The sequence below is a fragment of the Melospiza melodia genome, chromosome 5 (genome assembly GCF_035770615.1).
Source record: "Melospiza melodia melodia isolate bMelMel2 chromosome 5, bMelMel2.pri, whole genome shotgun sequence".
In the NCBI taxonomy this organism is placed as follows: domain Eukaryota; kingdom Metazoa; phylum Chordata; class Aves; order Passeriformes; family Passerellidae; genus Melospiza; species Melospiza melodia.
In genome coordinates this window covers 95258472-95275592 of record NC_086198.1, presented here as the reverse complement: position 1 = coordinate 95275592, position 17121 = coordinate 95258472, and the positions used below count along the sequence as shown (strand labels likewise).

Sequence of the window (17121 nt, the reverse complement as noted above, 5' to 3'; positions counted from 1 at the left end):
TATTAACCCAAGGAAGGCTTAGCTGACACTACTGCTGCCAGTGCTGTGGTGTCACAGGAGCTTTGCAGCTTCAGTCTGAAATGGTACACACAGAATTCAGGGCTGTTTGGAGAAACACTGAAAACATCATAAAACTTCAAAGAGGAAGAGAGGTTATGAATAGGAAAGTGAATCTCTCATTTGATGAGATACCCTGAGACAGAATTAACCTTTCAGTTCCTTCCCAGCACTAAAAGTTGCAGGGTGGCCTCCAAGTTCACTTTTCTGAGCTTATGCAACAAATTGAACTCTGCAAATGCTCTTTGAAGTACTTGACCTGCTGCTTGTGATCAGCAGCAACTGTTGGGCCTGGCTTGGGTGGCAGGGTCCTTCTCTTCTGCAGAGGAATTTCCTGCTTGCTCCCTCAGGAGAGGGGACAGAGGCTGCAGTGATGTGCAGGGAGCAGGAGCCTGTTGTAAAGAGTTGATTTACAGAAGGTTTGCCCACACACCAGCCCTTCACTGTATGCAGTGAGAGCTTTCCTCCACCTTCACTTGCTGCCACCTCTTGACAGTAAATAACTTGTTCTAGTCACCTCAGGTGCCTTGAATTGGCATTTGTGCTTGAATTTGTCAAGTGTGCTTAAACACAACACTTACCTGAAGGTTCTCCCTTGGACTGTCACATTGAAGGAGATGACAGTGAGCAGGTTCATTGCTTCCCTTGGCACCAGCTGGAATGCAGATCCCTCCCAGGGAGCTGAGTCACACTGGCCTCACACACCCTGTGTGTGCTCATAGATCTGAAAAGACTCATTGTTGAAGCTGCATTTTGAGCTCTTACCACTGTGCTGCTGTTCAGTCTTGTTTTATTGCAGCTCTCACCCACTTTGTTTCTGATGTGTCCTTTCTGGGTTTTTTAAGACCACAAGAAACAAGCTGTCCCTCCTGCCGGTTTTTGTTGCATTTGGGGTGGAGATGAGCACTTGAATTGCAGAGCCCTGAAGCACTGGGGGTACTCTGCCTCCCCCAGCACAAAGGTGAGCAGTGCTTGGCCCTTCCCATGCTTTTATGGCTGAAACTGGGAGGTGTTGGGCTCCATCCAGCTCTCTGTGTGCCTTGTGTGTTTTTCTACCCTTGCTGTCAGGGTACAATTATTTGGAGACTTGGCTTCCTTCAATGAAGAGCTCTGGCCTTTGCTGGGGAGGTGCTGTGGCAGTGACAGGTTTGGGTCAGAGATTTTTGGTTTCCAAACAGCCTTTTGTGAGCCACGACATCCATGGGAGGAGACACAGCTCTCCTGTGGCCCTGGAATGTGCTCTTGGAGCAGCAGAGAGGCCTTGGCACTGCCAAGGGAAGCTTTGCCAGCAGCCTGGTGAGGCAGGGCCCCCTCCCACTGCTGCCACCTGCCCTGCCCTCACTGTGCCAGGCCTTGGCAAAGCCAGGCTCCCCTGGGACCATACAGAGCTGGAACAGACTGAAAACTTCTCTCTAACCATGCAGTGAAGGCCCTAAATGTGCTAAAGAAAAGTGTAATAAAACTAAAAGGGAGGTGTTAAGATGGGGGTATTGTTTGTGAAAGGCCAAAGTGATGCAAACTAAACTGCTGCCATGGCAGTGACTGTTAGAAGCAGCTTTAATAAAATTTGTATTGATTCAGGAAAACACAGATCTTGACAGTGCTGGAGGTTTTTGGTAGCAGATTAAACCAAAGTGCCTGTTAGAGAGAAATGCTGCTTGAAGATGAGAATATATTTCAGGACTTTATGTCTAAAAATACATAACATTACACCACCCTTGCCATGTCACCACAGGAAACATGGGCTGAACAGAAAACTGCAAGAAGTATATTACAGTAGTGTCTTGGAGGAAAAAATCCTCAGGAAGAAACAAAAAAAAAATATATATATTACATAAGTGAGAATACATAAAGTTTTGCATTTTGAAGGTAGGACAGAATAAAACCAAGCCAACTGTACCCATCCATGCTGGGCCTAGCTCCTGAGGGTGGCCAGCCGGGACTGCATGGCCTCGATGTCCTCCTCCTCATCCACGGCAGCAGCTGCTGCCCCCATGGGCTCAGGCTCTGGCAGAGCATCTGTCACTTTACTGGGAGCTTTCCCCAAGGCCCCTGCAACAGCAAACAGGCTCATTAGTGAGTGCCAGGTCTTCATTTCATAATTAGTGCCTTTTGGGGACACCTAACACAACCCAAGCAGTCATTTCCCACGGAGGTCACAGCCCTGAGCAGAGGCAGGGCCAGCCCCGGGGTGATGGCTGTCCTGCAGCACTGCCCTGCCTGCTCTGAGCCCCTGTGCTCCTTCCCCTCTGCAGGAGGCTCCCAGCTCCCCCCAGGCCCTGCTGCTCGCCCGGGAGCAGGGAACAGGATGGAGAAGGCAAATGAGGATGAGAAAGAACAGGGCAAGGTGCCAGGCACTGAGCACAAGGTGCCAGCAGGGTGGTGCAGCTGAGTGCAGCCCCGTGCTTGTTTCTGTCACACCACATCACAAGCAATCCAGGTGAAAGGAGCATTCTAAGCATACTCCAAGTCAAATAACTGAACCAGTAAATCATTATTACTTCATGAGCTGCAAGGCAGAAGTTGTGGTTTTGGCTTTAAGAGGGATTTTGTGTTTGTTTTGGGTTTTTTCCCCCAAACAAGACACAGCATGTTACTGCCAGGACTCACAACACAGCCTGTGACTCAAGGCAGTGCAGCAGAGTTTCTGGTTTCATTAATAACAATCATTTCTTGGTTTCATTAATAACAATACCCAGCCAATCATGTCAGTCTCACCTTGTGAAGAGGATTCAGTGCACAGCCACACACAGATCTGTGAGAGCCTCAATTACATAACTGCACAGAGAGCAGCTGATGGATATTAGTTCTGCCCTGCTGAGCCCCACTGGCCTTCTCAGGCAGTGTTCCCTGAGAAATCAGCTTGTCAGAGCTCTCTGCCCATCACCAAGGGAAGAGATGCCACTGGGAGAGCACAGAGTAGGTGAAGATTTCACTGTTGCAGCTTATTGAACAGAGCAGGGACCTGGCTCTCAGCACCCACAAACTCACCAGCTGTAATTTCAAAAAGGATTTTGTCAATTTCTGCCTCAGCTTCCTCCTCCATCTCCTCCTGATCCTCCAGGCCTTCAAAGGTGTCCTCCAGCATTTCCTCTATAATCCCAGCCTAGCAGGAAAAGAACAAGGCAGCCTGTGATGCCCTTGGAAACAGCAGAGTAAGAAAACTCATTTCTCCTTGGGAGATGGGGTTCTGCCTATCCAGGCATGTAACATGAGCACACATCTCTCCTGCAGAGGAAAAGCAGGAAGAAAACTGAGGATTAAAGGCACCTGTTCTCACTTGGAAAACATCAAGTTATTTAAACCAAAAGAGGAGAGATTTAAATTAGGTATTAGGAAGAAATTCTTCCCTGTGAGCTGGAACAGGCTCCCCAGAGAAGCTGTGGATGCCCAGTCCCTGGGAGTGCTCCCAGCCAGGTTAGATGGGGCTGGAATTACATGACCTCTAAGATCCTTTCCAACCCAAGCCATTCCATGATTCCATGGTTATTTACTGCTGTTGCACATCTAAACCAAGAGCCCAGCCTGCTCCAAACATGTGAAATACAAGTGTAAGTTTCAGTCATGCAGCATGAACTCTGCAGCACACTGTAAAACTGCTCTTTGACACAGCTTGGTTTTTGGATCTGCATTTGAAATGATTCCTTTGCAGGCCCTGCAACCCAGATATGGCCAAACCATGCTGGTACACAAAGATAAAATTATTTAGAAATAAACTTATTTGAACTAAACAGTCTAGAGTGGTAAGAAGGGAAAAAGCAAAACAACTTTGGCAGTTGAAAATGTAAGAGTCATAACAGAGAATTATGTATGCTTTCAAATCAGAGCACTCCCATCACATGGAGACACTTTACTGAGCTGGATGCTTTAAACCAGTGACAGTGAGTTATATCTGAATTAGCCAGGAGTTTTGTGATTCTTTAAAAATTTTGTAATAAACTTAATTTGTTAAGGTATGTTTGATTGTGTTATTTTGGCTGGTATTGGTTTAGATCTGTATTGGCTAAGTGTCAGTAGGAAACCCTGAGAAATTACCTCACTGCACCTGCAGAAAGGAACTCTATGGACCCAGAGCCCTTAGAGAATCTACAGCTGAAGAACAAAATTCAATAAAGAATTGTTTAATGGTTATCATATAACTAGAGATCATTTAGGTGTCATAGAACAAGAATGTTCTTGAGAAAGTTAAGGAATCAAGAATGTTCTTGAGAAAGTTAAGGCTTGTACTCCCCAGAAAACTTAATCAATAGTAATTGTCTAAGCAGGACAGCAAATTTAATGAAGCACTGTTAGCTGGACGAAACTCAGGTTATCCATTAAACAAAGACAGATGAGATGTTCTGCTGGTAATTAAAAGAAACAAAACATCTCTACCATGATGCAATAAATTGGGCAGATTTTTAGGTGTGTGTATTAAAAAGATCTTGGCTGTTATAGTGTATATAAATGCCTGAAAATTGTTCATTCTTTGAACATGTCCATGGCAAATAAATTCCCCATATGTTGCCAATTTTGACTCAAAATTATTATTAGGAATGTTGGTCTAGCAGCTTTTTGCTGTTAGATTTTAAACTCTTTGTGTCTCCAGTACCAGACTGGCCACGGAGTCAGTGTGTCCTGAGCTCCCTGTGACAAAGGGGACACCCAAGTGACTGCACAGCTCAGAGACAGCCACATTGAGCTCACCCAAGTCTCATTTATGTGCCAGACCTTACCTTCATCATCTCTTTGGACAAGTCCCTCATTGTTGCTTGGATTTCTGGGATTTTTACTAGATTTTGCATAGCTTTCATGACTTCTGTGCTCTTCTGCAGTGAACCTGCTACTCTGAGGACAGCTGTGAAGGAGAGAGGCACAGAACAGTTTGAAGAACAATTCATGCACTGCTGAAAGCAGAGAAATGATATCATCTCTACATGGAAATTTGTTTACATTTAGGCAATGCAATTTAAAAAATAAACAGGCATTGCACTTCTTCACTCTTGACTAAATTCCTGGAAAAGCCCAACTTATACCCACATTGGAGAAGTGACATTTATAGCAAAGCTATAAATGCACTGTGCAATGAGGAGCCCAGGTGGGCTGCAGAGAGATTTCACCCCAGCTGCACCCAGGTCAGCAAAGAGAGGAAAAAGCTGCTCCTGCCCAGCCCCTCAGCAGCAGAGCTGCAGTGACTGCTGAACCAGGATCTCCTGCCTGACACCAGCCACTGACACCAGCCCTGGCACAAGTTCTGCTGCAAAGTTCCACAGCAAAGAGTAAGCTACAACATTAATGCTGAAGCAGACAAGCCACAAATAAGCTTGTTTAAATTTAACAAAACTCTTTCCAAAGGCTATTCTAACTTATAAGCTCTCCTCACATGTATTGATATACCAAGATCAAAAAGCAGTAATTAAGGGTACTTGGAAGTTTTTTGAATTCTGCCATCTATCTTTGCAGTTTCCTGGACATGGAGAACTTACCTGTTTGGATATAAAATGGTCACTCCTTCATGAAGCAAAATAAAGGCACAGCACATATTATTTTTCATTTTAGTAATTTAAGAGCGCTACACTTGTAACAAACTAACAGACACCTTGCCTTGAGTGGTCATTTCTCAAACAAACCCCAGACTGAATTCTAGATTCCTCCACATTTCCTATCTAAATGTATCAGAACGTTCCCAGGAAGATGAAGATGTTGGCACTGGTAATAAGGAGGAGGCAGTTTTGAGTTTTTCCTTTTAAGAGACACCTTAAGGTGCAAGGATGGACCAACCTTCCTTTCCTGAGTGAGGTGCATGGGGAGCCACATTTGAACAATCATAAAATCACCCTTACATGTTTTATGTTTTATCACTCATCCAACATTAAAATCTACTTGGATGATGCTGGGGTGGAGGAAATGCTTTGACATTTCAGCAGCTTGTTCATCTCCACCAAGTCTTCTCCTGTCTTTACAGCTTCCTGCTCTGCTTGTTACAGGCTGGACTGCTTCCAGCTCTGGAAAACTCTGCAGGAAGTATATTTTAACAGATTTCTGATGTGGATAAGGAACAGGGAAAATCTGCTGGTTCTGGAGAACACAAAGGACCAGGGAGGGTTTACAGAACATGGGTGTTAAGTCAAGGGGCAAAAGGGTTCATCCACACTAAGAAATCAAGCACGGCTGCCCCATGCCCATGCAGCTGGTGGTAAATGCCCCCAGACTCTTGCTAGGGAAGCAACATCTACACAATGAAGAGAATTCTACTCCTGTGACAGATCCTGTCAAAATCAGGGACACAGGCTCCACCAGGACACAGGGGTATCAGGAAGGCATTCCAACTCTTTGGAAATGCACACTGAGAATGTGCTCCCAGCTGCTGTGAGCTCAGTTCCAGAGCATGGGATTCCCACACCACTGGAACCCTCAGGCTCTGAGGAGAGCTGTCACATCATCTGCTGAGCAGCTCATCCCAGCAAACAGGGAACCAGCAAGGATGCAGGGGACAATGAGGGCAGGAACCCCAGGAAACCAAAACTGGGAGCTCCCTGACTTCTTCAGAGCCCAGGGTGGGACACCCATCCAGGCAGGGCACTGGAGAAACAGCCTCAGAGAATCCTGCAGGCTCAATCCTGCCTGCAGGGGTGCAGGACTCCTTACAGGGATGTAGGGGAAAAGAGCATGTCTGGACATGGGGAAAACTTGCAATGGATCTTTTAATGGGATTACAGGAACATATCTGCATCTTAGGGGAATGACCAAAGGTAGATTGGGGAAGGACTGAAGTGGAGCAGGGAACACAGAAACCTCAGGGGCCTGCAGGGCCAGGCACCAGCAGTTCAGGCAGAGAAGGAAATCTGGGGCAGGTAGCAGGTGTCTGGCCAGCTTGGACAGAGCATCTGAGAGCAGCTCCTGGAACAACTGCTCTGTTGTGTGTGCTGTGTGTGTGTTCTACAAGTGGACCTGAAGAGGAAGAGCAGGTGGAGCTGCTGACAGTGAGTGAAAGCTGTGTGTGTTTATGGGGTGGTGGCAAAGGCTCTGCTCTGACAGTGTGGCTGCATGTGCCTGCTGGGGTCAGGGGGCAGAACTCCAGCAGCCTCACAGCTCTGGGATGATCTTCCCAGGTTCCTGAAGCCCACAGGAATCAGCTGCTCTCCACAGGAGCACAGCTGCTCCCACATTCAAGCTCTGCCTGCATTTAACTTTGGTTCTGGACAAGGAAACCTCAGACCTCACTTCTACTGCCAGAGCAGTGCCTGGGCCCAGAATTGCTCTTACCAAGCTGGTTCTTCATGCCCATGAGAACTGAGTTCATGTGAGCTTTGGATGCATAGAGTTTGCTGACGGCCCTCCGAGAGCGGACCAGCTCCTTGGCCAGGATCACACACACATCTCTCTGGTTCTTCTTGGCAGCATCCTTTATTGACCTCTTCACCTTCTCCTCTTCCCTCTGGATATCTGGAGCACAGAGAAACACAGCAAACAGTGACCAACTCCTAAGGATATAGAAGAGAAATCAGCCATTTGTTGAGGTGTGTTTCCAATGGAAAGAATTGTTTCTGCTTGATTTCACATTCCCTCTGTTACCTTGTTCTGGGCTGATTTACATGTCAACTGATTAATTCAGCTAAATCTTAATAGGAAAATTCTCATTACTGAACACCCAGCTCTGTAATTTCCTTTGCAGTCAAGAGAGCTCTAAAGGACTGCCTGAGAATATCAGTCCATGATGCTGAGCTGACTAAGAGCTTACAAAGCAAAAAAGGTCCTCTAAGAACACAGCACTCTGAGAGGAAGACTTGACTCACAACTTCAGAGTAACTTCCTGACTATTAAACTGGCCTGATGCAAATAAATATACACAAAATATACATCCAACTTGAAACATCCTGTACAAACTCTCCTGGCATCCAGCTTTGTTCCACAGCTTTTTTAAGAGTGTGTTTAAGTGGGAATACTGAACTAAGCATGAGCAAAGAGCAAATCCAGCATGGCTGGATTTGAACTATTAAAATTCTTAAATACCAGTGGTTTCTCCAGCAAATCTGATGTGACTGCTGACAGTTCTGCCCTGCCAGGTAACACTGGCTGTGAACAGGAGGAGCCAGGTACTCCAAAAAGCCCAGAGTAAAAAGTGCAAGAGTAAGCAGGACAATATCAATCTCCTTTCTTTTCCAGACTCAGCAATAAATTAGTCACTGATGAAATGTGGATCTCAGAGTCCATAAGAAAAATTATCCTAAACTAAATAAAGACTTCAGATAGTAAGGGTTCCTCACCTTCCTGCAAAGAGTTGATTGAAATGACCACAAGAACAATTTTTTCAAAGAAAGCCTCTGCTCAGATTTAGCTTTGAGTCTTCTTGATTTATGCCAGACAAAGTTACACATTGGAAGAATCAGAAGCTGCCCTTTTATAAAAACAAAGGCATCAACACACTCCTTCTGGCACCTAGAGACCTCACCACAGCTTCTCAGGTGGGAGCTAGTGCACCCTGTACTCAAGAGCAGTAACTCTCTCAGTGTCATTCACTGAGGTGTTTACCTTAAAGGACTGGCAGAAAGCTGTAGGATTCAAATCAGAAAAACAAACCTTTGCTGCTTTCCCACTATTATTTTCAGAAACACCACAAACCTGAAGACATTTGTGTGTCAGACATGGGACTGAGCTGAGTCCCAGGTAAGAAAGAGCTGAAGTGATCCAGCAGGAAACAGAAAGCACCAGAAGAACCCAGCAGCACTGAGGAATTACAACACTCACTCTGGCAGGCTGAAAACAACCCCAAGGGTTGTGCAGGGCAGCCTGCCCCAGGGGAATGCTCTCACTGGCAGCAAGTGCTGGGTATGAGATCAGTGGCACAAGGATGCAGGAACTGCCAACCCCATCTCGGAAGGGCAGTGCCAGCCACACTCCTCAAGGGAGCCAAAGCCACCTCCCCAGTGCCTCTGCAGCACATTCAAGCACAAGAGGCACAAAGCAGCCCAAGCACCTGTGAGAGGGACTCACAGCTCAGCAAAACACAAAGTTACTGTGTTACTCCAACTCTATCTACTCAAAAATTTCAATTCTGAAGGAACAAGGATACCTTTCATCTCTCCAAACCTTCCAAGCTCTGAAAGACAGCCTACCCCAAAGAGAAATCACTCCAGCAGCCAGAGTCCAACAACAGATGGTTTCAAAGAGCGTGTTGCTATTTCAGTAACTCTGCTGACTCTCAAGCCAAGTGCCCAAGTGATCCAAGCCCACTCAGTTCATCCCAGGTGGATCCAGTGCTGCCTTGTTCAAACACATCCAGCACAGCCTTCCCCAAGGAAACTAAGACAGGTTCCAGCTTAGCATCCTTCCTTAAAGATTGCAGGGATTTCCTGTGTCAGGCTCAGGTGGAACAGGAGAGCATGGCAGAATCCAGCTGCAGTGGGTAACTTCTGAGGAAGCTTTTGGTGGCACTTGGCTGCCATCCTTCAGGAGCAGCCTGCTAGCCTGGGAAGTGTCCAGCACAACCAATCCATAGGTGACCTTGGGTAAAATGTGAAATCCTGGCACCAAGATATTCTGTACCTTATTTTAAAGGCAATTATCAGTGCAGCAGATGGTTGGTGGCTAGTGCTGAACTGTATTTCTGTGAATGTAGGACTCTGAAACACACACAGGTTTAGAGCTGCTAAAATAATTAGATTAATCTACATCAAACTATCACACAACCATGTAACCTAGTATCTGTGCAGGCCATTAAAAGCATTATGGCATGTAAAAAGTTAAGAGAAACCCAAAATTTCCAGAAACATCAGTAGTGAATATGTGGGTATTTTGCTTCTGTGGAAGATGCACCTCTAAAACACATTTTGCTAGTAAGATCAGAGTAGCAGCTCCTCTGTGCCTGATACAGCCACACAAAGTGCCCTGGGGAAAGTAAAAGAATTCACATCCCTGTAGATCAATTTTCCTGGGAAAGACACAAACTCTGCTCCTCATGCTGGAGCCAAGGACAGACTTTGTACTGCACAAGCAACCTTCTCCAACCAGCTCCTGCAAGTCTGCAAGACACAAACCCTGCCAGGCCACTGCAGAGGCACAGGGCTGGGCAGGGATGGGGAATGCAGGATGTGCTCCTCAGGGTGCCACTGCAAACAGGAACCAGATGCTGACACAAAATATCCTTCACCAGCACCTCCCACGGACAAATGCCAGGGACAGGGCAGGGACTTGAAATAAGAAATAAGGGGAAAACAAAACCTAGGCCCAAACCTATTTTCAGGCTCAGGGAAGGCAGGTAGAACAAATTCTGAACTAACAGCAGTGCAATATTAAGCAACTCCTCTGCTTTTCAAGACACATTCAGCAGTGCAATGCTCATTATTTAATACCAAAGCACCCACACACAGAAAATACTTTTTTTTTTCCTTCCTCTCTTCTGTTTGTAATTTTTCCAAGCTGACAGCAAGCTACTTTTGCTTGGCATGTGCACTTTCACACCAGAACATGCCAGTTGAACTGTCCATATGTGGAATTATTTACCATGCTGATACTGCTCATTAAATCAGTGTTGGTGAAATTCTGGATAATAAGTCTAATACATGTTATCCAAAGGGATTTAAGAGCATTATGTCTTACTGGGAGCATGAAATGTTCATGTTCTTTTGAAAATGTTCCTAGGATAACTTCACAGCAGCATCATTTTGTAACACAGACTGAGTCTGGCCCAGGATCACATTTATCTTCCTTTACTCCAGATGTGACAGACTACCCCAAGTTATTAAATTTCACAGCCTGCCTCAATTAAAGTAAAAAAAAAACCTTGAAGACACACAAGGAGAGTAAAAACAAAACATGAGACACAAGTACAAACCTCTGATCTGTCTATCAATCACTCTCATTTCTTTCCTTATCTTCAAGGACCACTCATTGACCTGAAAAAGAGAAAGTGAGAGTTACTTGAAATTCCAACTTCAAAACTATGCTTTTATACTTTCATGTAACTTAAACATTCAGTATCAAAAGCAGCACTTCAAAATGCATGAGCTGCAAGTCGTGAGTGATGTTCAAATATTTCATTATTCAAATGATAAAACCCCCAAACATTGCAGAGATACCATCAATTACTGCACTGCTCTTCATGTTCAGACAATTTGTTAAGGAGGACCTTTATGGATCCCTTCCAACCAAAACTCTTCAAGGAGTGCAGGATGTGGTTTGGGAGTCAGCTGCTCACAGCCTGGCTCACTGCCCACACAGGGAATTGCCCCAGGGGGGTTCAGCACAAGGGACAGATTTGGCACACATGACAGCCCCAAGAGTGCCACTGCCCATTGCAGTCAGATCTCCAGCAGGTCTCCAAGCCAGCCCCAGCCCAAAGCAGGATCAAGTTCAGAGCTCAGACAGGTTGTCCAGGTCTCATCCATGGAGTTTTGACACAGTCTGAGGGCAGAGACTTCACAGCCACTCTGAGCAGATGCACTGAAATTACTCCTGGGTGGTGAAGACTTTTCCTCTGAGAATCCTGGAATGATTTGGGTTGGAAGGGACCTTAAAGACCAAATATTTCCAGTGCCCTGCTGTTGGCAGGGCCACCTTCCACTGAACCAGACTGCTTAGAGCTCCATCCAAGCTGGCCTTTCATGTTCAACTCAAAACTCTCCTCTGGCCAGCTGTGGCTGTAGCCCCCCACCCCAGAGGAACCTGTCTGTGCCTTGACCACAACCCCAGCAGAGGCAGGGAGAGGCTTTAAATCTTTCCTCCTTCACCTTCTCCAAGCCAAAACTAGCACAGTTCCCACTCCTCCTGCACCACAGGCTCCAGCCCTCCTCCATCCTGATTGCCTCTGCCACCCTTCCCCAGCCTGCAGAGATCCCTCCTGAGCTGGGTGCCCACACTGGGACACTCGTGCAGCCTGTGCCACCCTTCCTTAGCCTGCAGAGATCCTCCCTGAGCTGGGTGCCCACACTGGGACACTCGTGCAGCCTCTGCCACCCTTCCCCAGCCTGCAGAGATCCTCCTGAGCTGGGTGCCCACACTGGGACACTTGTGCAGCCTCTGCCACCCTTCCCCAGCCTGCAGAGATCCTCCTGAGCTGGGTGCCCACACTGGGACACTTGTGCAGCCTGTGCCACCCTTCCCCAGCCTGCAGAGATCCTCCTGAGCTGGGTGCCCACACTGGGACACTTGTGCAGCCTGTGCCACCCTTCCCCAGCTTGCAGAGATCCCCCCTGAGCTGGGTGCCCACACTGGGACACTTGTGCAGCCTCTGCCACCCTTCCTTAGCCTGCAGAGATCCCTCCTGAGCTGGGTGCCCACACTGGGACACTTGTGCAGGTGTGGCCCCTTTGCTGAGCAGCACAGTGACAGAGCACCCAGCACTGTGAGCACAGCCTCCCAACACACCCTGTTTGCCCTCACTGCTGCAGAGGTGCACTGGGAGCTCAGAACTCATTTATTATCCATGGGAAAGCAGATCCCTTCCTGCAGAGCTGGTGCCCAGCCAGCCCCAGGCTGCACATCCCTCCCAGTCTTGCATTGCTCAACATTTTGAGGTTCCTGCTGGTTCCTCCCCCTTGCTGAGGTCTCTCTGCCCTCCAGCTTCCCTTCCCCTGCCGTTGGTGCTGTTCAAACACAGCCACTCCTTTGGCAGCTCCCTCCTGGCACCTGCCAAGATCTCTCTGTTCCAGATCCTGTGGCTCACCCAGGGAGCTCCACTTGCCCTGACCATCCAGGGGAGCAGAGTGAGGAGAACTTGTGCAATGAAAACTTGTAAAGCAAGTTCTCTTTGGTGCACAAACCCAGCAGAGCAACAGATTTATCAGACTTTCACCAGTCTCAGAAGACTTTCTCTTGGTCATGGTTTGACTGCAGACAAAAGCCATCATTTGAGGTGCCCAAGTACAAAATCAGCTTAAAAACCCCCACATACAACCCAAAGCCCTGCAGAGGTGCAGAAGTTTCTAACAGGTTTCACAAAGCTCCTGTACTTTTAATTAAACCCTGAGTTACAGGTAAAAAAAAAACCCAAACCCAGAACTGAGTGCAGCCTCCCCTGTTGTTCTTCAGAGCAGGGGAGGTAACAGAGGAGAGTCACTCCTCACCCTGACAGAAAGCCAAAAAGGTCCCTTTTAACGTGAGAGGGAAAAAGCAGGGGGGAGAGACTGAGAGAAACATGACAGAGCTCTGTCCTGCCTCAAATGTCATACCTGCTCCACAACTTGTATTCTACAACAAACCAACACACAACAAACCTCCATGCAGCAGCACAATCAGCAACTGCCAAGTGAGCCACAGCAGGATTTGCAGCTTCTGCCTCTGGGGTGCCCAGCCCAGCACAAACACACCATGAAATCAGACTGGCTGTGTGCTGTCATCACAGCCTGCTCACTCTGACAGCAGAAACTCTTTCCCAGCACTGCCAGGGTCTGACCTGAGTGCCCCAAAGGCACAGCTGGGTGTTTGTGCCTTCCCTTCTCCTGCTCTGTGTGAGAGGAGGAGGAAACCCCACTGACTCTGCTCCATGCTCCCAGCTACACGAGCCAGCAATGTGTTGAGCTGTGAGGAACCCACAGTGCCCATCCCACACAGGGCCATGCACAGACCATGGCACAGGCAGCAATGCTGGAACAGGAGTATGAGGTCCAGCTGAGCAGAGATAACCACCCTGAGCACAGCTTCAGGCTGATGAAACAATTCTGCTTCACTCCTGATCTAAACAAAAACATCACCCTCACAGCACTGCACCATTCCACAATCAGCCAGCAAAAGAGCCAACTCACACCACACTGGAGGAAAATCCACTTTTTAACTTCAAACAATCCAGACATGGCATTAAAAGTACAACAAATCCCCAGCTTTAGACAGGCTGGAATGCATCACCAGCTCTTCACAAGGGCTGAAGATATTTGCCTTGTATTGATCATAAATAAATTATCTCACACCCAGAGTGGGCAGACAAAGGAACTGAGGGCAAATCATTGCCATCACCAAAATCTCAACCCCTCCCCATCCTCCTGCAGTGCTTGGATGGCTCCCCCAGCCCTGCTCAGGGACTGCATCTGAGCACAGCTGCTGGCAGGCTCCAGCAGGATGCACACACAGCTACTGCTCATTCCTTCTAAAAGGAAAGAAAAAGCAGTTAGGAAAATCAGCTGCAGTTAGGTACAGGAGGAAAGGAATTTTTAACTAATAATGGGTGCCTCAGTATCAGTGTTAGGCCTGTGAAGTCACCATGCCAGCCTGCACCCCCAGGGAGGGCTCATGACAGCAAGAGGACTCTTGTCACCCTTCCCTCCACCTGTCCCATGCTGCCTTTGCAGGGTTTTCTGCAGAGAATCACAGAATCACTGGCTTGGGAAGGGATCTCTGGAGATCAGACCTCCTGCCAAGGCAGGGTCACCCAGAGCAGGTGACACAGCAAAGTGTCCAGGTGGGTTTGGAATGGCTCCAGAGAGGGAGACCCCACAGCTGTTCCACCGTCAGCAGAAGGAAGCTTTTCCTCATGTAAAGGTGGAAGTTATTGTGGTTTATTTTATGGCCAGTGCTCCTTGTGCTGTTGCTGTGCACCAAAAGAAGGTTCAAGGTGGCTGGCACCATCCTCCAAGAGCTCCAAGATGCCCACAGGCTCTGTGCTACTGGAGAGCATGGCAAGCTCACCAGTTAGAGAAGGCAAAAGAGCAAGAGCAGCCCTCAGGCAGGAGGTGAGAACTCCTGAGTGCAGCAGGAACACACGTGGGGGTTCCACAGCTCACCCCCAGCCCCAGCTCCCCCTGTACCCCCTCAGGAGCCCAGCACACTGAGCCAGCCCACACAGAGCTCTGCCACAGGACACTCCCAAAGGCACATTCCTCACCAGATTCTCTCACCAGGTTCTCTCCAGATATTAGAGAGAGAGCAACAGCCATAGCCGGCTCCCCTGGACTCAGCTGCTACAGAGCACCAGGGAACATCTGTGACACTGCAGCTTGTCCAGACCTTCAGCCTGTGTGCCTGTCATTCTTCTCCCTGCTGCTCTTCTAATGTATGATCTGCCTCTCAGCAAACAGCAGGTTTTCTAACACATTCATAGCTACTTAGGAAAGGCAACAGTGAAATCCACCAGTGACTTGATTATTTCATTCCACTGTGACAGCAGAAAACTGTTCCTGGACACACGGTTTGTCTACAGGCTCATCTTCCCCCCACAAGTCCCAACATCTCAGCTACTGTTTCCAAATTTTAAAGCTGTGTCTGCAAGAGGAGCTAGAATCATAGAGTCACAGAATATCAGGGAGTTGGAAGGAGCCTTACAGACCATGTAGCTCCAACCACCCCTGCTATGGCAGGGACACCTTCCACTATCCCAGCTTGCTCCAGGCCTTATCCAGCTTGGCTTTGAACATTTCCAGGGATGGGGCACCCACAGCTTCCATGGGGAACCCGTTCCAGTGTCTCACCACGCTCGCAGGGAGCAATTCCTTCTCAGGATCTAACCTGAACTTCCCCTCTATCAACCGGTACCCCTTCCCCCTTGCCCCGCCACTCCACTTCCTCACAAAGAGCCCCTCTCCGGTTCCCTGCAGGCCCCTCCAGACACCGGGGGGTTCTCGGAGGTCTCAGGGCCCGGTCCCGGCCCGGGTGCAGCCTCCGCCAGGGCCAGGCCGAGTCCGACATCACAGCAACGCCACCCGGCCCTGCCGCCACTCCCCCTCCAGCTCCCGGCCCCTCAGCGGCCCCCGGCCCCGCGGCGGCTCCGGCCCCTCACCAGCTCCTTGGGCGGCTTCTCGGGGGTCTTCCCGAAGAGCCCCATGGCGGCCGCCCCGCCCGCCGCTTCCGGCTCCCCGCAGCCGGGCCGGCCGGCGCGCGCACTGCGCCTGCGCCAACGCACGCCCCGCCCACTCCGTGCGGGGGGCCGGGCCTGAACGGCCTCGCCCCGCCCCTCGCGGCTTCCCGCCAGTCACGTGGGGCTGCGCACGGCGCTGCGCACGGCCCCGCCCCCGCGGAGGGGCGGGCACTGAGGGAGCGCCGGGCACTGAGGGAGCGCCGGGCACTGAGGGAGGGGCGGGCACTGAGGGAGCGCCGGGCACTGAGGGAGCGCCGGGCCCTCACCCTGAGCGTGTTTGTGACTCATTCAAGGGTCTGTCGGGTTGGGAAAGATTTCTGAGATTATCGATTCCAACCACGGCCGAACACCGCTGTGGCACTGGGTGCCACGTCCGGTCTTCCTTTAAACACCTCCAGAGACAGTGACTCCACCACCGCCTTGGGCAGCCCATTCCAATGTGAAGAAATTCCTCCTAATGCGCAACCTGAACTCTACTGGCCCAGCTTAAGGCTGCGCCCTCTCGTCCTGTCGGTGGTTTCCTGGGACAAGAACCTGATCCCCACCCGGCTGCCCCTCCTGTGAGGGAGCTGTAGAGAGCAAAAATGGTAAGGATCAGGCTGCCCCTCCTGTCAGGGAACTCTGGAGTGCAATAAGGGTGGGGATCACCCTGTCCCTTCCGTCAGGAGCCGTACAGAGCAATAATGGTGGGGATCACCCTGCCCCTCCTGTCAGGAGCCCTACAGAGCAATAATGGTGGGGATCACCCTGCCCCTCCTGTCAGGGAACTCTGGAGAGCAATAATGGTGGGGATCACCCTGCCCCTCCTGTCAGGAGCCGTACAGAGCAATAATGGTGGGGATCACCCTGCCCCTCCTGTCAGGGAGCTGTACAGAGCAATAATGGTGGGGATCACCCTGCCCCTCCTGTCAGGGAGCTGTACAGAGCAATAATGGTGGGGATCACCCTGCCCCTCCTGTCAGGAGCCCTACAGAGCAATAGTGGTGGGGATCACCCTGCCCCTCCTGTCAGGGAACTCTGGAGAGCAATAAGGGTGGGGATCACCGTGCCCCTCCTGTCAGGAGCTGTACAGAGCAATAGTGGTGGGGATCACCCTGCCCCTCCTGTCAGGGAACTCTGGAGAGCAATAATGGTGGGGATCACCCTGCCCCTCCTGTCAGGAGCCCTACAGAGCAATAATGGTGGGGATCACCCTGCCCCTCCTGTCAGGGAGCTCTAGAGAGCAATAATGGTGGGGATCACCCTGTCCCTCCTGTCAGGGAGCTCTAGAGAGCAATAATGGTGGGGATCACCGTGCCCCT

The 17121-nt window shown here is 49.4% G+C and overlaps 1 protein-coding gene across 1 annotated transcript; it reads right to left on the bottom strand.

Moving 5' to 3' along the window:
- Positions 1–1596: 1596 nt before the first annotated feature.
- On the bottom strand, positions 1597–15831 carry CHMP3 (charged multivesicular body protein 3). Its single transcript, XM_063157906.1, has 6 exons — positions 15743–15831; positions 10871–10931; positions 7303–7482; positions 4773–4894; positions 3049–3163; positions 1597–2109 (listed from the first exon to the last, which is right to left on the bottom strand). Exons 1-6 carry the CDS (start codon positions 15785–15787, stop codon positions 1973–1975), a joined length of 660 nt encoding a protein of 219 aa, XP_063013976.1. The 5' UTR covers positions 15788–15831; the 3' UTR covers positions 1597–1972.
- Positions 15832–17121: the final 1290 nt, after the last annotated feature.